Below are 21,896 nucleotides of genomic sequence, written 5' to 3'. Positions count from 1 at the left end.
AAAAGCTGCAAGTTTTGCTGGTGTCTACTGAGGTTACGGAATCTCAGAAACTAAAACAAGTAGAGTTAATGACGTCCTATTCCCACTTCCCACCCTACTCCCAAAGGTTCAATGTTTTTACATAGAGAAAGAATTTGTTCTTCCTTATTTTATTTTTCCCTGAAGGGTCAGTCTGGAATTCTGGATTTGGACAAGTTAATGCTATCAGCCTTTCCATGTGGAAACACATCAACATAGTGAGGCAACCCAGTAATAGGAAAGTCTGAGTATAAGAACCAGGACAGTAAGTGTATACAGTAAATTGCTCTTAACATTCACATTTGGTTTCCATACAGTGGAGTCATTTTGAAACATCCCATAAAACAATTCAGATGGCAACCTTTCAACATCTGTTAATGGCAAACCTTTTGGGAATTCAACTTTAAAAATTACCATCCCAATGAATATATTTGGAAATAATTTCATCCAGTTCTCAAGATTTTTTTTTTTTACTAAGTGTCTACAAATTCATGTCATAAAAAATGAATCAAAAAGATGAAAACATTTGGCTTAAAATAAATACTAAAAATGCAACAAATCAAGCAAATTACGCAAACCAAAGGAATGTAAACACACACCAAAAAACCAACAGTCTTTAAAGGTCTTCAGATTTGAATGGACAAACTATTCAGAGAAAGGTATTTAATTGGCTTAAAGGTAGCAGAGAGCAGATGGTGGCTGTTTTAGTTTGATTCAGCTTGAATATTGATTCCCCCTGACCCCTCACGGACTAGGAAATAGGTTTCTAAGAGGGCTGAATTGACAGGGCCATGAAATTTGCACTTCACAGAAGATTCCGTCTTCCTCATTTTCATGGGCAAGACCTCCCACCCACCTTGTGTAGAAGGGAAGCACAAGGCCATGTGGGTGCTGATGGACAGCATGGATGCATCGCTCAGTGACCTGCAGGCGGTGTCCAAGCTCTGGGCTTCATTCTGTCCTACTTCATGGAGGCTTCACTGGTAATTTGCTTCACTTGCTTGAGAATACTAACTTGAACTGTCCAAACTCTTTTAAGATTTATTTTTTCCTTTATAAACCCTGCCATTCCAAAGAGGATCTTTTGGAACAGTATTGAAGTTATTTAAAGACTTTTTCTCATACTGAAACACAGAATCCGCTCTATAGCATATAAGTCTGTGGTATATCTTAAGGTTCTGTGTTTGAAGAAAAGGCTTTTGTAGGACAATGGATTACCCTGGTGACATTTCACTCTCAGTTTTATAGGCCTCTGAAATATTATCTATATCTATTCTTGAGAACGTATGTCAATAAAATCTGCTAATGAATGGATGCCAAATAGGACCAAAGTTTTTCAATGGTGAGATCTTTACAATAACAAAGTGGCCAGAGCAATTGATCTATTTTCAGACTGCTCTGCATCAGCACCTTGACTTTGTTAGGAGATGGCAAAACCAGTAATACACTATGGGGAATTTCCATGCTGGTGTATATTAAAAATGGTGTCACCCAATTAACAAGGTAGAGGATCATTACTTTTACTAATGTTTTAGCTAATTTGCACTTTGTCATAAAGGATATCTAGGAATGAAAAAAGTAAAAAGTAAAATTAAAAAAAACAGTGTTTGAAGAGAGGCTATAGGGAGGAGCAAAAGGCTTAAACTATATGTGTATATATATATACATATGCATTTGCATATACATATGCATATACGTCTCCCTAAGAACAAATGGTATTATTTCTGAGGTTTCCCATAAGCCACAGAAGTGGAACAGTCCTTATCCTGTTACTGTGGGGACTTCATTAGTAGAATCATGTGGCACAACTGAAAGGTAATGGCCTGGAGTCACCAGAGATTGAAATATAAAAAGGCTATAATGTTTGTGTTAAATCTATTCCTAGAATAGAGAAGTATATGGTCAGTTGCCCCTCCCCACAAGGGTCACAGCACAAAATATTTAGCGAGCAGGCAATCCAACAGGTAGCAGAGGAAACTACTAGCCACCAGGTCCCTAGGATAAGGAAACTTCTCGGGGTGGAGCTCCTGTGGTATGCGGCACTCATACAGTCTGTGCAAAAAAATAAAGTGTGATTCTTAAAAAGTGACTTGCCATAGAAAAGTGGGACTGATGCTGCCTACATGTGGGTCTGGCAATAAGTCTCATCAGAAGGACAAAATAGCCTCCTGAAGGTTGGTGTGATAACAGTAACAATAATAGTACAAGTAATAATAACAACAATATTTGCTTTTTATTCAAAAAATTTCACAGTAATTAATGCAGTGGGGTGGAGATAGGGTTACATGTCAGCTAGGCATCTCTGAATCAGGCAGATTTGGGCCTGGATTTCCAGAGATGCTTAGCTTCTTCCCTTACAAGCTCTCAGAGGATTGGCTACCTTGCAGTCCACCTGTGTAAACTGCACCTAGTAAATACCTTTCTCTATGTACAAGACAGAGATGATGAGCAGACATGTGGCCACTGAGTTGTCCTCAGTGGGCAGGGTGGGCCTCATCCTAGGCCACATGGACATGGGGCTCTTCTTCAGTCTCCTGGCCCAGGCTAGTGTAGGTGACGGAAGGCTCCACCTGAGCTGTGGTTGGTAAGTCCACAACAGGTCCCGAAGGGTTGCGGAACTGCTTGTACACTCGAGGGTCCTGGGCTATGTACGTGGAGGTGGAGGAGTAGAGCACCAGCCCAATGAGGATGGTGAAGAAGGACAGGAGATACAGTCCTGAAAACTAAAAACACAACAGCAAGGTCATTCAACAGCTGGAGCAGAACCATGAAGACGTTCATGAGGCATGGAGAAGCAGGACCGGATGGAACTGTTTCTTGTCAGAACAGGTGGCTTGCAGAGTTGGCCATTACTTTTGATGGAAAGTGGTTTTTCTGTCCCTAACTGTCTGGATCTTATTGATTCCCCCTTGTCTCTTTCACTAGATCCTGTGGCTCACACAGGGGAATGTTTAGCTAATTGTCTCTAATACACCAAACTGAGCACCTGGTGTGTTGAAAGATGTAGTTAAATACAAATCATAAAACATCAGGTTAAAAATAAAAAATTTGCAATGTCACGCAATGAAGAGTTGGTTATTTGCAGCGTCATTAAATCCAGGAGAGATATGGCTATCCCGTTTAAGGGTGTAATGTAGCCACAAACAAGGAACACCATGTTGACAGCTGAGTTTGGGCTCTCTAGTTTTGCTTGAATCCCATGCAGGTGTTATGTCTCTTCACAGAAAGTTTATTGACTATGGCAATTATCTTTGCAAGATTAGATTATGCTTGAACAACAAGAAGACATATAACCTTCCATTCCCGCCCCTCTCTGTCTAAAAACAAGACCTTCCGAGCTACATATACAATATTCTGCTTTCGAAACTGTTGGCTGGTCAGTTCATAGAGGTGGTGGTGGTATGGGGGGAGTTTGGGTTATAAAAGTCCCAAAGATTTGTATGTGTTACTGAAAAATCACAAACTATAGAGACACCTGTGTGGAAGCACTGGAAATTATTAGTTGAGTAGTTACTGGGGAGATTAAGGTAACAACACAAGTGTTGTCATTTCTACTGTTTCATTCATTCATTCTTCCCCTTATTCTCTCTATTCAATACATAGATTCTTGAATGCTTTCTTTATATTAAATACTGTACTATGTGCTGGAGAGAGAAAGATGAATTGTATGGCTAGTCCCTAACATCTTCCTTAAGATCTTAATAATCTAATCCCAGAGGGGAAAAAAATCAGACATACAAATAGATCAAAACAATACAAGGCACTTATGATCTGCAAAGCTCACTTTAGTCACTGGTTCTTATCATCTTCAGCACATCCTGTATCCATGGGAAGAGAGGATTAATTTTATTCTTTTATTTTATACTTATATCCTTAAAGAACTAAAGCCCGTTTTTTTAAAAGGCAAAAATTAGTTGGAAGCTGAAAGAAAGAACAGGAAAACAACCCAGGAAAGAACAGAAAACAACTCTATGAAAAAATTTCCCAACTAGAATAAAAAGCTAAAAGATATCTGTAACTGATAGTTCAAGAATGAGAAAGGAAGTCTTAAAAGTAACTCATAGAACAGGTCTCGCCCTGCAGATGAATTTCCTTGTTACAGGGTTTGCTTCCTTCTCCTCTGTGGTCCCATCATTCCTATCCCTTCCCTTCTGCTCTGCAACCCTCCCCTCCCCTCCCTTCCCTCCCTTATCCCCTTCCCTCCTTTTCCCTTCTCTTCCGTCCCCTTCCCCTCTCCTCCCTTCACTTCCCTTTTCTCTTCTCCAATCTCCTCTCCTCTCCTTGCTCCCCTGCCATTCTTCTTTTCCTCTTTTTTTTTTTTTTTTCCTTTTGTGCAGTAGCAAGATAGCTTGGTATAAGGATGATTTTCTGGTTTGTTTTTTAGGGCACTCCTTATTGCATCTCTAAATTTTTTTTTCAATTAAACTGTATGATAATGATTCTTCAAACACATTTATGTACTAATTCAGCCTACAGTAGCCTACTTAATAACCCAAGACATTTAATTCAGTTTCCACAGTGAAAATAAGTACGCCAATTCCCTGTGAATTTGTAAAATAAAATGGTAAAGATACAAGACCATCAACTACTATACTGCTATATATACACCATATATACTGCTATATATGACATCTGAAAACCTATTTACCCATAAATTTGCTTCCTGAAATTCTACATAAAAAAGCTTCATCCTTCACCTGGGACTTGTGTGACTTTTGTGACTGTGCATGAAGACTGGAAGCTTTGCGGTCACGAAGGCATTCTAACCACCACAGTGGATTCAAATGGCAGTTTCAATACTCTCTAGCTGAAGCCCTAGTCAAATGTCTGAATCTTTCCATGTGCAAGTTTTCTTATTATTCAAATGCACCTACTATGAAACAACAGACTAATGATAAAGATTAAAGGATGTAGCACAGTTATAGTGCCTACCTTGAAGTAAGCATTCAATTCATATAAACTTCTTGTTGTCACTGCTTTTTGTTATCATTGTTGCAATGATATAATGTTATTTCTTAAAATATTCTGATATAATGAGTGATTAAATTCTGTTTCTGATAACCCTTTGACTATGGGAATGTGTCTTTTTGACTAGAATCAATCATACAACCTAGTGTTATCTACTTAGACATCTACTAAATCTCACTTGCTAATATTTTAATTTGAATGAATACATACATTTAATTAAAGGGAAGCCTCAGACTACAGAAAGAAACATAATTTTTAAAGGAAGACTATATAAGAGGTGCATTTCAAGTTTTAAATGTTTAAACTATATAATGCAAAGGCAGTTCTTGTGCATCACATGCTTTTAAAAATATTGAAAAGGAAGTCACAGCACAGATCCAGAATCATTTACTCCCAAAGTCATTTTCATGCCAAGGGTCTATGAAAAAGAGTGACAGGACAGGAACTGAGAAGTAAAATACAGAAGGCAAAGCCCTGGTGTAAGATTGAAGATTGCCACTCCCTGGATTGATGTAGGAGCTTCATAAGTCTGAAGCAGACAGGACTTCAGGGTTAAACTAAGGTAGAAGGGAGAGACGAGGCCTTCATGCTCAGTGTCCAGGTGGAATTTATACTTCTCTCAATTTCTGATTTTAGATTCTGTATTCTGATTTAACCAGTGTGACAAAAATGGTAATGTTTTGTAAAACTAATGCCTTTGTCATGTAGGAAATAATACTGAAACATAACACTTCAAAGGGTTGCACCTTTTTTTGGGTGTGAAACCATCAGGATCAGTGGCAGATCACTATAACATATTTGGACATGGCATTAGAGTGAGCACACATAGTAGATTTCCAATACATATTTCTATTTAGTTCATACAGAATCTCTAAAATTGTTCGAAAGATAGCATGGAAGTTTATAGGACTAAGGCATCTGGGAAGTTACTCAAGAGGTTTTTATTAATAGACGGTAGAAAGTTTTCATTAAATACACAAGCCTACAATGGGAACAGTCAAGCAAGTAGTATGATTAATCACAATAAATACTGAATGTTTAACTGGTAACAGGAAGGTCTGCTTTTTCTTGTTTGTTTTTCTTTTTTTTTTTTTTTCCTCTTTCTAGATTATTATAGAAGAAGAAAATGTCATTGGGGTACCCACAGAAGGACTCGAGTGCTGGATTCTACACTCATCTGTAGTTTTCTTTTCACATTATAAATTGTTACTGATGTTATGTCAGGGCTTTTAATTGATTGGGATGATACTCTGTTGGCTCTACCTTCAGCCCAGAGATGGTCTCCCCAAGAAACCGTTGAACTTATCTGCACAATAGGATGCTGGACGCTTGGTAGGTGCTTACAATGAAAGAATCTCAACTGAATTTGAATTGTGGTAATGCAACAAGGTGGAGGAATCCACAACAGGGGAGGGTTTGGGGAGGGATACGGCAAATCCCAGTGCCTATAAAACTGTGTCACATAATGCAATGTAATAAAAAAAAAACCCATGTAATCACATGGAACTTACACAGACTGGGCTGGTTAACTGAACTACAAAGAGGAACTTGTCTCCAGTTCTTTGTCAGTTACAAATAAAGGCATGTTTTAGCCAGGAGCTCACTGTGTCCATTGAGGGTCACGGATTCCAATCTCAAATGGACTTTGTGATCACCCTATTACCCAAATGTACTGCATGAGAATGGTCTGTCCGTTCTTTGCTGCAGATACACCGTGGCCTGCATTTTGCTACATGTGTTAGTTGGAGAGATGGAAAACAAACAAGGTTTGAATTAATGCCACAAACTCGATTTACCTTGCAGAGGAGTGTCTGCAAGCAAGGGTCAGAAGACACTCACTGTGCATAATGAAAATCCTGTGTGTTGCTCAAAGCCGTAAGTCATCACACACAATTGGGTAGCTTGGAAGATTGATAATCAGCCTGTGCAAAACTCTTCCACTTGCAACTAGGAATGAAATTTAGCCATTAGGCAATTGGTATATCAGCATGATTGCTAAGTTAGTTAATGTGGCATTCAGCATGAACAGATCTAATTTTGATTTTATTTTGGAGCTAAATAAGTTGAATTTAAATAAATGAATGACTTCAAGAGATCTAATTCTATATAAGGAGAAAAAGCCCACATGATTTGAAAGCCATTTCCAAGCACACTTAGAAATATGTCAGATAGAATATGTAAGGAAGGTGTTGGTTCAAGGGCAATGTCCTTTCTCCAGCTGGACTAAAATGATAGCAGGGTCAGTAAGGTACAATATGCACAACCCTTAGAGAGGTACCAAGGGACTGCAGAGAGACAGTCTTTGAAGCTCTACTTTCTTTTTAAAAAGATCTATTTATTTTTATTGGAAAGAAAGATTTATAGAGAAAATGTGAGATACAGACAGAGGGTCTTCCACCTGCTGAGCTAGTAGCCAAGAGCTTCTTCCAGGTCTTCCATATGGGTGCAGGTTACAAGGGACTTGGGTATCTTCTGCTGCTTTCCCAGTCCATAACAGGGAAGAGGATTGGAAATGGAGTAGTCAGGAATAGAACTAATGCTTAAGTGGGATGCTGGCACCACAAGGCTGAGGGTTAGCCTGTTGAGTCACTGTGCTAGCCCTAAGCTCTACCTTCACTGAACATGTGGATCATTGATACCTGTATGGCAGGCTTGGCTTTCCTTTCATTCCTAGAAAGTGGCTATGGGTCAGATGTAGCTTATTCCCACAGAAATTCATTGTGGCAGTCTGTTCAAGTAATGGACCTTTAAGAGATGGGATGTCACAGGAGGTGTGTGTAGGTCCTCACAGGTGCTGCGCACAGGGGTGATAAAGCTAGGACTCCTTGTCTGAGTTTTTGTGAGTGAATGCAAACCAACTTCTGAATTTCTCCTGACCAGGTGTGCCCACCATACTCAGGCCATCAGCCACAATGCTTTCATCTGAACTGAGCAGAAACTGGCATCATATTCTCTGTCCTTCAGATGTGGGAAGTTTAAAACAACACCCTATGTAAAAGCACTCAGCTGCAGCACTTCAGATTAGCAATGGGAAATGAACTAACAGAGAATCCACCTTAAAAGAGTCCCACAGTAACCTAGTGTCTTAAGTCTTCACTTTGCATGCGTTGGGATTCCATATGGGGGCTGGGTTCATGTCCCATCCAGCTCCCTGTTTGTGGCCTGGAAAAGCAGTTGAGGATGGCCCAAAGCCTTGGGACCCTGCACACATGTGGAAGAGCCAGAAGAAGCTCCTGGCTCCTGGCTTTGGAACAGTTCAGCTCTGGCTGTGGTGGCCACATGGAGAATGCATCAGCAGATAGAAATTCTTTATCTCTGTCTCTCCTGTCTGTAAATCTGACTTTCACAGAAATTAAAGACAATGCTGTTTCAGTAAAGGAAACTCAAAGTGGAATCCTTGGTCTGTCCAATCTGACTTTACAAGCTCACTGAAGGATGAGCCCTTTGGCCAGCACAGGTTTCAACACTGTATCTGTCTTGGAGGCTGAAGGTCACGTGTGAAATCGAGTAGCTCAAGCACCGGGTGTAGGGAGGTGGATGTGGGGTGCGGAGTGTGCAGCAAGCTGCGCCTGCTCAGGCTCCCTGATCTATTGCTGCATATTTGCAGCCAATTGCTGCTCAAGCAAAGGAAACTAGACACATCTGGCTCCACAGAAAATCAACACAAGCAAGTTGAGGCTTGCCTTCTTAATTTTGGTTTTGCACAAAACTAACAAGATCATTTTTATTATGATTAAGTGTAGTAAAAATGAAAAAGCTTGGTTTCTGTTTTCTCTGAACTAGAAAAACATTGCCTGGGGATTCTAACCTTCAGTTATTGCTCTGCCTCATCAGACTCTTGTCTCCCCTTGTGGCTCCTCTTTTCTCAATTCTTTTTTAAAATTTCTGTTATAAAATAAACGGTTAACATCTTTCTGGTTTAATATTACATTTGTTTCTTCTAGGTCATACCATGCAAAATACCAAATGTGGGTTGGCACACAATGCACCGACAAACATCACAATCAGTTGCCCTTTTGAGTCTAAAAATAGTAATCTATCCCTTTCACTGCTTATTCTTTCTCAAGTTTGGAAAACTGAACCCCAACTCTGCTTCAACTGAATCAAGACAGAAAATAAACATTTGAATGCCTTAATCAGAATGTCAAAATGGTCTTTCTATCATATCAGAAACCTAAGGCACTGCTAAGCTCTAAATAAGTAGAAAATGATTTATTCTTCAAATACTGCACTGTTAGGGGGAGAAGCAGTAGGTAGGGCCCCTGTTTCTCTGTGTGTCTGTCACCCAGGATAAGACTGTGCCCTGAGCTGCAGTCCCACTTTTGTTTATGAGGTCTTCTGTTTGGTTTGCAAAACCAATTCATTTGGCAATATAATTCGTGCAGCCAATCACATGTAAGGCCAATAAAGCTTCTTTTACAGTCAAATATCTTCCCCAGTGGGTACTTTCACACATGAGTACAGCCATAGGGAACTAAAAATGGATTTCTGCCATTTTCTGTTATATAACAGACATTTTTACTTGACTTGATGAGTTGATAGAAATTCTGTTCATACAGATTTCTATTTTGTGCAATCCAGCATAAAAAGGAAAAAAAAAAAGATTGTGTTGATCTCACCAAAAGTAGGAGAGTAGGGGTCTCTGTTGCGGGAATGTTTAATTTTAGGCCCAGTTACAACAACGTTTGATGAAGGCTCATTGATTTTGCCTTTCCATGCATCATTCTCATTGTCAGTAAGCAGTTGAAAAAATTATTACATTTTTGTTTAGTGGGGCACCCTGAGCAGTGGCCCTCACTCTGATGCACACTTGTGTCATACGACATCTGATTTCTTGGCACAACAAAGAAATGTGCACTGGATGGAACAGCTTTGCAGGAAACTCCATCTGAAAGTCAGTGAAAGATATTTACCTTGTCTGTTGTAGTGGTGGTGTTGCAGCTCAACACATCCCACCTGTCCCACTGCAATCATCAGAAGATGGTAATGGAAATGTCACCACTCACTATTAGGCTTAGTGATCTATTGGCAAATTTTTACTTCCTGTCATGCAACTTACACTCTGCTGATGTGAAAGTCTCAGTTCCAAAGGCAAGAATGCTTCTACCAGGAGACAGGGAAATGATTCCATCACACTGAAAGTGAAAATTGTCATCTGGTCTCTTCAGGTTCTTCCTGCTTCTGAATTACAAAGCAAGGAAGAGAGTTACAGTGCTGACTGGGCTGGGGTGACAGATCCTGACTTCCAAAGGAAAACTGAACAATTATTGCTTTTGGGAATTCAGGCGATTCTGTAACTAGTCCTTAGTAGCACCATGCCCTGTGTTTAACATCCAATCCAGGCAGGCTTACTAATGACTTTCACACTTCGGCAATGAAGGTTAGGGTAACTCCATGAAATATAGAGCCATGACCAGCCAAGATGCTTGCTGAGGGTAAAGAGAATGCAGAAGATAATACTGGAAGCAGGTGGTTATGAATCATGGTTATGACCATGTGTCCAGTTACAGAAACAAGGACCTAATTGTGAGGAATATGTCTTTCTTATTTTGGAAAGAATGTAGCTTGTGTGTATGTACATGTGGTATATTTCAAAGGTTTCTTCCTTCTATAGTTTTTTGATAGCTAAGTGGTGTTGGCTCTATATGATGTTTGAAGTTGTAGGATATCAAGAGAAGAGCATGTTATTCATGGCCTTTGTATACTTTTCTGGAGAAGATGTTTGCATGTTTTCGGTTGCATGTAGGAGCATTACATCATGCTGGGAAACAGTATAGCTCTATTACTGTCTTTATTTGGATATTCAACATGATTGAAAACATGCTTTAGGGTGGAAATTATGGTGTAACAGGTTAAAGTTACTGCTTAGCACACGTACATACCATATCAAAATACTGATTCAAGGCTGGCTGTTCTAGTTTTGATCCAGCAGCATGGTTACCATGCCATGGAAGCAGATGACAGCAAGTGCTTGAGTCCTTGCTATTCATGTCAGAAAACTGGGTGTATTTCCCAGCTCTGGGTGAAAGCCTGACATAGCTTTAGCTATGGGCACTGGCATAGTGGACATAGCAGATGGAAATTATATCTCTTTGTGTTCAAAATAGGTTTAAAAAAATAAGGCACAATTGTATATATGGTTGCCAACTTGAAACCCGATGGGTTGTCATGGTATGAGTCAATTTGCCTAGGTCACAGTACCTAGATAGCTGATATTTTTAAAACAACACTAACATTTGAATCAGTGACTTTAAATAAAATTTTCTCCACAGTGTGGGTTGGCCTCATTCAATCAATTGAAGACCTTAGGAGAAAGACTGAGAGTCCGAGGGAAGAGGGACTTCTGCCTGTAGACAGGCTTCAGACTCTAGTGGAAAGAACAAGTCTACTCCGGCTCTTTTCCCTGCTAGACTTCTCTGAAGACTGTGTAAAAACATGACACTAAGGATTTCAATCATATGAGATCTTCTAGGACAAGTTCTTTCCCTGGCGAGTTTTAGAAATGGAGTGTTTAATTCAGTTTTTAAAAAGATTTATTTATTTTTATTGGAAAGGCAGATTTATAGGGAGAAGGAGAGACAGAGAGAAAGATCTTTCATCTGCTGGTTCACTACCTAAGTGGCAGCAGTGGCCAGAGCTGAGCCAATTCAGCCAGGAGCCAAAAGATTCTTCTGGGTCTCCCATGCAGGTTCAAGGTCTCAAGTCTTTGGTTTGTCCTCAACTTCTTTCCCAGGCTACAAGCAGGGAGCTGGATGGGAAGTGGAGCAACCAGGATTAGAACTGGTGTCCACAGGGGATCCCTGCATGTGCAAGGTAAGGATTTAGCCACTAGGCTATTATGCTGGATCTTTAACTAGGGTTTTCAAAAAATTCCATGAAGCATTTCATAATATGTGCTCTGGAATCAGATAATGTGGTACGCATTTCAATTGGCCAATTCTTGGCTCTGCGGTCTTAGACAAGCCCACATTTTTCCAAGTGTTGGGTCATTCATTAGTTAATTAAGGCCAGTAACAGCACTTCACAAATAAGGTTACTGGATGTATTCAATGAAGTAATACATGGAAAATGCATGGAGTAGTGCTCGGCACACAGTGGACATTCAGATACTGTTATGTTTAAATCACAGTGGAAATTAGAAAGCAAAGATAGTTATAAAATCTTTCCTCAAAGTCCTTTCTGAAAAGTTTAATCAAGTGAAATTTTTATTGTATTTATAGATTTGGCAATTTAAAAAGATCACAGAATCAATTCATTTCATGTGGAAGGATTTTTTTGTCAATGCAAATAATAAACCTCTTTTTTTTAGACGTTATGCTCAGATTTATTACGTAGAGTTTTATTATAGTGATACATAATTATTTGTCACAGGAGCTACAACTTTCTATTTTTTAACCTTATTTTTCATTTTTGAGCAACTGCATTATGTTTTGCATAAGACATGTTTGAGTTCCCATGAGCATGCTGAATAACTTGAGCACTTTGATTTGCTCCCGTGGAATATGGTAGGCTGAAAAATGGTGTGCCAAAGACATCCATATTGTGATTCTTTGGTCCGATGAATGTTGAATATATTACTTGGAAAAAGGGTATTTCCAAATGTGATTAAATTACCAGATGAGAGATTATCCTGGATGTCAGAGACGGGTTTCCCTGAAACTTTCCTGCAATTCATACATTGAAACTCCAACCCCCGTTGTGGTTGTATTTGATGATGGCTCTAAGGAATTAACACTGAAGGCAAACATAAGGGTAGCAAACTAGAAGGAGAGACGTCAACATAGATCAAACCTATGGGTCTTCACATAAGATTTCCAGTCTCCAGAACCAGGAAAAACAGCTTCCTGTTGTTTAAGCCATCCAGTCTGTGTTATTCTGTTATGATATTCCAGAAGATGTATAAACACATGATTCTCCAGATCAGTCCTACTTACTGTCACAAGACCTCTGTAAGACAGAGGCATAAAATGATTTTTAGATACACAATAAAAAGAGGATTTGGAATCTACCTGAGAGAGAAAGAGAAAGAGAGTGTGAGAGAGAGAAATTTGAGGACGCTGGCTTTAAAGACTGGAATGCTGTAGTGCCAAGGCATAGATTGTTGACAGCCAAAGAAGGTGGAGAGAAAAGGAACATGCTTTCCACAAGGACCAGTGCAAGGAACACAGTTTTACTGAACCTCAATGTCAATTTAACAAAACTAATTTCAGACTTATGACCTCAAGAACTGTGACAGAATAAGTTTCCATTATTTAAAGCTAGCCAGTTTGTGGTAATCTAGCTCTGCATCAGACAAAAATAGCAAGCATAGTAAATAATTATTCATTCAATTATTGAATGCATCTGTGAGTTCAGACTCCCAAGTACCACCTACCGATGTATCCCTTCAGTAAACACTGTTGAGTTCCTACTTTGTGTCATGTGTTGAGGAATGGTAGCATATAAAATAGAACTAATCAAGATTTTTCAGTGTGTGGTGAGACAAACTGATAGATGTTACCTACAACAATTTTGAGAAACATTGTGAACAGGTGACAGGATGCTGTGAGAGTATTGTGGGAACCTGTGTAAGGAAAGCTGTCTTGCAAAAGGAGACATTTAAGTTGTGACCTAAAGGATCAAAGGCAGCATCCATCATACAAGTCAAGGGAAACAGAGACACAGTAAGGGCAGAAGCTTTGGGGGATAAAGGGCTTGGCTAGTTCTAGGGCTCAAGGGACAGTCAATGTTGCTAATGTACACTACTTAGTAGTGACTCATTGTGAAGTTCTCAGTCAAAACCCAATGCCGTTTCTTGGAATTTACAGTATCTACCCTCCTAGTAATGCATGAGGAAATGATTACTTTCTAAACCCTTCCTAAGACGAGGATGCTGAAGCACTGGGCGGTGGGTGAGTATGAAGAATGGATGTTAGAGCAGTAGGAAGGGTCAGTGGTTAGGCCCTTCAAGGTCAACAGGACATGTACAGTTCACTCAAATGACTCAGAATTCTATTTCACATTAACTTTCTTGAATGGGTAGAATTTGCACTTATAATCTAGAGTGAGGTTTTAGACTATGTATTGTGGTGGGCCTAATTCCTGTCAACACTTAAATCTATAAATGTCTTCCTATTACTCCATCCATCACCTTTGTGGTAGCCTGAGAGGTGTTCTAAGAACAGAATCATGTTTGGGAAAGCCACGTGAACAACTCCAGTTTAGACAGGGCCACCCTATTTGGCACACAATGCTGCTCTCTACTTCTTCTATAATACCTTCATGCTTAGATCATTTCATTCTATTTTCGAATTGATCCTTAAGCAAAGTCAGGCATTCCATGATGAATGTCTTGCTGTAATGCCATGGGAGAGGAGGTGTTGGACAGTGCACCAGGGTCCTGACAGCTGACACACTGCTGGGAGGTGAAAGCATTATCACACTCATGGTCTGAAAACTGTTCTCACTTTCCTAATGTCACAGTCATTGTATGACAAAGTAAATATTTTTGTTTCTTACATTCTTTGTACTTCAGTTTCTATAGTAAACCCATGTTTATTTTGCATTGGGTATGGACTCAATTTTAATACAATGTATCACAAAACACTCTTAATGTATTATTGATGAAGTTTGGAGCTGTTCTTTCTCAATCTATAGAAATAAATGGGCAGGTGGGTTTCGGGACAGGGCGTCTCATTCCTGGATCCCAATAGCCAGCCAGCACGTGCACGTGGTGAGCTGTCCCCAGGCGGCCAGTGCACCATTTCGTGCCAGGCTCCGCCTGCTGGCCGCCCAGCCTGGACCTCTGGGGTTTTGGTTCTTTGAATCGCTGCTTAGGTAGCTCCAGGTTGCACCTACTGTGCTTCTAGGACATGAGGCATTCATAAAGATTCCCAATGACAGTAATTCTTCCTTTGAAGAACTTGTAATCACTTAACAATGCTGAGCACCAAACACCAGTTCATGCAAAAGCTGTAGCTCGGGACTTGACCAGCAGGATATCCTATTACCTGACATGATGATGGATCAGCAGACAGGTCACATTAGGCAGGGCCATGACATTAACTAGCACTCAAGAACCACATCCGTGGGTAGATTCTGTGGGCAATATGTGGGCCACAACCTGTGGAAATTCTAGCCCCACTGGTTAGCTCAAGAATTGAAGGGGTGATAGACTAAACTAGGTGTGACCAAGGAGCTTGCCATCAATCACAGGTAAAGGAAACCACAGCAGTCTGGACTGGTCATGGCAGCAGCACCAGAATGTGCATCCAGATATAGGGTGTGGGGTCGGCAAGGCTGCAACAGTCACCAGCTCATACAAGGCCAAATGGAAGGCCAGACTTTGCCGGAACCTGGCCTAAAACCCACTGGCATGTATGAGAACTGGGTAGGGGAGTGGATCAAGTGGAGGAACTTGGGAAACCTCCCCTGGCAAGTCATAGCTCCTGCTGGTGAACATGTAGTCCAGACCTGGGGGTCAGGCAGGCTGGGCAAAGTAGCTCGAATGGCTGGACATTGTGTGAATTGGTAATGGAGCACGATGTACTGGGCAGGACTGAGCAAGCCTTGGTCTACAAGTGAAACTAGAAACCAGCATGGAGCACAGGTCATGCTGAGCTAGGCTCTTGCACCTACTGGTCTGCGTGAGTCAGGGAGGCTAAGCCACAGTGTCTGAGGCAGAGGTCAGGACAGGTGAGGGACTGAGCCAAGCTGGGTCAGAGCAACCACTGGCATGCATGTGATCTATGTCTGGGAACAGGCCTGGTTGGGTAGCTAAGGGGACTCCCTAGCTGGGTGGAGGTTCCCACCAAGGGGCATGGGGCATGGAATGGGGCTGTGTTCTGATCAGGATACAGTTGTAGTCTCCCTTGGCACAAGTGTGGGTTGGGACTGGATACTCCAGGCCGGGCCAGACTCCAACACCATCTGGTGCTCTGGAGGACCACAGTAGATGTGGGAGGGACTAGGCAAGGTCTCAACCCCTACTGAGCCATATGTGAGCCATATGAGGGTATGGACGAGCCATGGCTGGGCTGAAACATCCAACAGCAAGAACCAGATTGGGTTGAAGGCCAGTCAGGAAAAGCCACTGTTCCTGCTAGGCAGGAGGTAAACTGAGTAGGTCTGGCTCATGGACCCACTGGTATGCGCAAAATCTGGCATTGGGAGGGGTTCTGATGGAGGAGCCTGGGCAACTCCTCTGGCAGGACACAGTCCCTGCAGGTAAATGCAAGAAGCATGATAGGAAACAGGCAAGAATAGGCCATGGAAAGTTTCCTACTAGCATACATTTGGCATGGGCTGGGGGGAAGACCAGGCTGAATCAGTTCATGTCGTCCACTGGCAAATCCAAACACCAGAACAGAGTGTGGGTCAATCCATGTTCAGTTGTGACAAAAACCAGTGCACAATATGGAATGCCAAGGTGAGGTTGCCTGTGCCGGATGTGACCCTAGCACACAACCAGCACATGTGAGAACAGGAAGGGAGGGGGCAGAGCCAGCAGGGGGAATAAGGGAGGGTCCCCTTGCCGAACAGCTACTCCCACTGGAGAGCGTGAACTGAGATGGGGGTAGACAGGACTAAGCAGTGCTACAACAGCTGTGGGCCTCATGTGGACTAGATCAGGGAAAAACCAGACTGAGCTGGTTATTCCTACTGGTGCAAGCATAAATTAGAGTGGGTGAGGGTTTTTTGGGCTTAGCTGCATCATCAGCTGGCAGAAGCTAGCACTGGGGGCTAATTCTGTCAAGTCAAATGCCAGAACTACCTGGAGAGCGCATGATCTAGAATTTGCAGTGGCCTAGAACAGAAATAGTGGACACCTCCCTCTTGGGTTAGCATTCCCACTGGAGGGCACGAAAACCAGGGCAGGGACTGGTGTGGTTAGACCAAAAGGCACCCAACAACATCTGTGTGGGCTGCATAGTGAAGCTGGTTAGATGGAACTAGGCTTCAATGCCCATCAACATGTATGAGATCTTAATGGGATTTGGGACAGACTGGACTAGTCTGCTACACATACTGGCAAACCAGAGTGGGGGCGGGCCTGGTGGGGGCTATTGCGGGTCGCTCTGACTAGGCTGTAGCTTCCACTGGCTTAATAGAGGGCTGAGTAAGTGCTGGGCAGAACCAGGCTCTAGTCCAACACCCATTGGTTCTAGTGGAAGTCGGGTCTGAAAACAGAACCATTACAGCAATTGCAACCACCAGCTGATTAGGGCGATGGGCTGTGCTGGGCCCTGTGCTTGCTAGTACATACAAGAATCTCGTCTGGGAATATCTCAGACAAAATTTCTTTGGGGATCTCCCCAATCAAAATGCCAGACTCAGATCTCTAACCATGAAAAGACAGAACAAGTCAATCAACAACCTCAGCTATTTGTCGGCAGCAAAATACTGGGCAAATGGAGACTCTAAGAGGGACTGTGTCAATCAGTGAATTCTTCAATGACTTCATCATGCTTGGAGTGGAGAGATTGGCAGTGATTCATAACTGGTGAACTATCAAAACCACTTGAGCAAGTATCTCAGAGCATGCCCCACATCTGGGACCTGGGGTGGGTTGGAAACTGGGTGGGGCTTCTCCCTCAATATCCCCCTTTACCTCAGATACATGAAGGAAACAATATGGAAATAATAGTCTTACCCACTTCCTATAGCCCTTGAACCTTTTTACCCTGATTAACTATGTAAAGATTGTCAAAAATATAATAAAAAAAAGAAAGAAATGATGGTCAAGAAATATCATCACAGCTGCAGGGAGAGAAATCTCCTTTACAAAATGAAAGATGAGCTGTTTTTTGGCCACATTGGAATTTTTATTCCTTTTCCTTCATGTACCTGATAGTGACATGAAAGAGAAAAACTAAATAAATGGATCGGTAATTTATTCATAAAGAGTACTATGATGTGGCATCTGTCAAGGAAAAAATCGTATTATGATTTAACAGTTAATCATTTTTTCTAAATAAGTGGTTTCACTCCTGACAAATAGCTGTCACCTTCGAAGTAGTCCTGATGTTCACTTTTAAATTCCAAAATATTGTGGGGAACTACTAGCACTGGGCCCACAATCATTAGTTACCTCATAGTACAACCTTACAACATTACCGTTATTGAATTTTCACAATATTGTATAAACCTTGAAATCCATGGAGTACTATTAAACATGTAACAGTGGCATTCAGCAACACTTCTTGTTCCTTCTTACTGTTTTAATTAAACCTTGTGCTTGTTATAAAAGCAAAATTGTTGGAGTCAGCACTGTGATGTAGTGGGTAAAGCACTGGCTGGAATTCTAGCATCCCTTATGCACACCATTTTTGAGTCCTGACTGCTTCCTTTCCCACCCAGCTCCTTGATAATGCTTTTGGGAAAAGCAGTAGAAGATGACCCGAGTCCTGGAGGTCCAGTACTCACATGGACACCTGCTCCTGTCTCCTGGCTTAGCCTAGGCCAGTCTCAGCCATGGTCCCTGCTTGTGGCCTGAAAAGCAGGCAGCCACATAGGAGTGACAGAAGAAGCTCCTGGCTATGGATTAGCTCACTGGTCAGTGGTGACCACTTAACGATTGAACCTGCAGACGGAAGATCTTCCTCATTGTATCTTTTTCCCTCTATAAATCTACCTTTCCAATAAAAATAAATATTTTTTTTAAATCTAAAAAAAAAAGCCTAATGCCTTGATATTCAAAGAGGAAGTGAACTTTGTGCTGTGCTCCTATTATTTAAACTGTCTTTTTCTGGCAGATTAATAGAAAGGAGAGATAAGACAAATATCTTCCACCTGTGGATTCACTCCTCAAATGGCCTCAACAGCTGGAGCTAAGCCGATTCGAAGCCAGGATCCAGGAGCCTCTTTCAGATTTCCCATGTGGTGGCAGGGGCCCAAGGCTTTTGGCTATCCTCTGCTGCTTTCCCAGGTCATAAGCAGGCAACTGATGGGAAGTAGAGCAGCCATAACATGAACTGGTGCCTATGTGGCACTCTGGCACTTGCCATGGCGGGAATTATATTTAGGTTTCCTTTTTATTTAGTGGGATTGCTGAGTTCTTCATTTTCAAACTGGAAATAACTATTATTACATGATTAGAAAAATAATAAATGCTTATCTAGAGTTTTGCAATATTTTTTAAAAAGATTTATTTTATTTTTATTGGAAAGGCGGATATACAGAAAGGAGAGACAGAGAGGAAGATCTTCCGTCTGATGATTCACTCCCCAAGTGAGCGCAACAGCCGATGCTATGCCCATCCGAAGCCAGGAGCCTCTTCTGGGTCTCCCACGCGGGTGCATGGTCCCAAAGCTTTGGGCCATCCTTGACTGCTTTCCCGGGCCACAGGCAGGGAGCTGGATGGGAAGAGGGACTGCTGGGATTAGAACCGGCGCCCATATGGGATCCTGGCGCGTGCAAAGCGAGGACCCTAACCACTTGCGCCACCGTGCTGGGCCCAGAGTTTTGTAATTTTTAAAAGTGAGAAGAACTTTAAATATAAAATACTCATATTTTATCATCCTTAGGAGCAGCATTCCTTGAGTGTTCACTGTGCTTTTTGCAATAAATGAGCTACATGTACTGTTTAATCTACTCTTCATAATTAATCTTGCTAGATGGTTATTCTTGTGACCTTTATTTTATTGACAGAGAAATAAAAACTGTGAAAAGTCTGCATGAGGCTGTGTGACTGGTTGGATCACAGATTCTTAAGCAGCATTCTCTGTGTAGAATTCAGGGCGATGTGAACCTGGATACGGAACGTAGACCTTTATTTTTTACCTGCTTCTGACCACCAGGTAGAATTTAATTATAAAAGTAAGCAATGAGTCACAGTACTATCACCAGCATTGATAGCCTGTTCACTAGCAGAAATCACATATTTTCTCTTATCACATTACAATCGCTACAGATCTATTCTAGTAGGGTTTACACTCAGTAATGGCAGTAGTTATTTCATGACAGTAGCTGTTAGATCCATATTCGGCTCTTGGAGTTCATATTTTAATATGTGTCATCACATCCCAACCCAGCCACCAGGCTTACCATTCAAAAGCTTTGCACCACCTTGAACCTGTGCCACCCTCCCTCGCAGCCCATCCTGTTGTGGTGAATTCAGAAGACTTGTTTTGTGTGTAGAGCTGGTGACTAGAGTGATGCAGAAGGAATTTTGACTTCATTTTGGCTATCATTCCAGGCCTACCTCACAATTGATCCCAACTACTCTAAACCTTTACGTATTTCTGTGTAAATGGAAATGGCTAATGAAGCAGAAAATGGCTATTTCTCCACTAGATCTGCCTTTTGTTTCTTCCTGCACAAGAAGAATGACAACATTCCCGACCTGCTTTGGGACTAAATGTGACCATGACACTGAGTTCTGGAAAACAGAACAGGCAGGACGTTGTAGACATCCTGCTGTTGGCACAACCATATACATCCACAGGCTGATTCACAGTCCTGTAGAAGAGCCACAGGGCTTAGGTAAGACATTGCCAAACTGTCTTAAAGGACTAAATCATAAATACTTTAGACTTGTAGATCCACACCCTTGTACAATGTCTCAACACTGACACTGCAGTTGCAGAAGCAACCTTGGACAATGGATAAAATAATGAGTATTGGTCATGCTCCAATGGAACACTCCAAGTCGTCAATCCCTAACCTGAAGGGGCAGAGCCACAAGATGGAAGGAACCTGGGTGCCAAACAGCTACAGATGCTCCTCTCCCCAGCTACTGGATGCCAGCAGTGCTTACCCAACTAAGCCAGCAAATGGAAGCCTTAGAAGCAGCTGTTCTGAGTTCCCGTGTAAAGGAAAGCCAAGTTCAAGTATCCATTATTCGCTTACCTTCGTATTCTGTGCAGAATGATTTTGGGCCTCAAGGATGCCAGTTTCTCCAACCCTCTACTCATTAGTGATAATTTTTAAATGTTAATTATAAATGATAGATGACGAAGTAGTCATTTTAAAGTCTCCCATCTACAATTACCTTTGGGCACTGTGAGCTTAAAATTCTTAGACTTTCAAGACATCGTCCTTACCAAAAGATATATAATAGGTTGCTTTATCAGGGTACTTCTATAAATAACATGTGAAAGGTTGCTTTATGCTCATCAGCTGCCACTGAATGAGGCTGCCTTCTCTGGCTTTCAAAGTGCTGTTACATTAATGAAGTGGCTCACTGCCACCAAGGATCAACAACAGGGTAGCTTGGCTCAAGATTCTGATCCGTGCCGAACCAAAGATGCCACTCTTAATGAAAGTTTCCAATCTCTGCAAGCCCTCTGGCATTGATGTTCAGATGTCAGGGATACCTGAAATGGCTGGTCTGTTCACATTTCACTGGTTTAGAATCTCATCCTTTATACCCATCTCCCTGGTGATTTTTGGTGTTCCTGCCATGTTTATTTATAAACAGTTAAGCTCCAAAACAGTCACTAACACATAAGAGGAGGCATGGGATATATCAATAATTTCTGGGTGAAGCTCTTTAAAATTTAATCCTAAGTGATATATTGTTAAAATGGCTCCATGTGCATTTTATTTTCTAACAACAAAGTGAGACAGTGGTAGCTGTGTTAACAAAATTTTAGTGGCTGACAGGGAGGGTCGGAGTCAATGGTGGAGATCTGCACCCGTCTGTGTAGCAAGTGACCTGGGTTGCTAGCACTGGCAGTCAACATTAAGAAACTTTCATGATCATTATAAAAGCCACAGTAATTATAAAATAAATGACTGGGCATAAATGGGGAGACTAAAGCAGCACAATGTTTCCTAATGGGAAGCATGCAGATGAAAGCCTACAAAATTCAAATTAATCATGGTACTCAGAAAAACCACAGTTGCTTTCCAGTATGGATAATCTTAATATTTTTCTCTCCTTTTTGTAGTCATAAATATTTAGATGATAAACACATTTTCCTGATACA

The 21,896-nt window shown here is 41.4% G+C and overlaps 1 protein-coding gene across 1 annotated transcript in view; it reads right to left on the bottom strand.

Annotated features, from left to right (window-relative positions):
- Positions 1–2,443: 2,443 nt before the first annotated feature.
- The window catches only part of SLC35F1 (solute carrier family 35 member F1), a 398,948-nt gene continuing 379,495 nt past the window's right edge, over positions 2,444–21,896 (bottom strand). The window contains exon 8 of the mRNA XM_040965276.1: positions 2,444–2,741. Within this exon, the coding sequence (XP_040821210.1) occupies positions 2,517–2,741 (225 nt within the window). The 3' untranslated portion in view covers positions 2,444–2,516. The remainder of the gene's footprint in view (positions 2,742–21,896) is intronic.

Source organism: Ochotona curzoniae, unplaced genomic scaffold (genome assembly GCF_017591425.1).
Source record: "Ochotona curzoniae isolate NIBS_2020 unplaced genomic scaffold, NIBS_Ocur_1.0 scaffold_3890, whole genome shotgun sequence".
Taxonomy (NCBI): Eukaryota; Metazoa; Chordata; class Mammalia; order Lagomorpha; family Ochotonidae; genus Ochotona; species Ochotona curzoniae.
The sequence above is the reverse complement of the archived record's forward strand: the minus strand, read 5'-3'. Positions and strand labels throughout refer to the sequence as shown.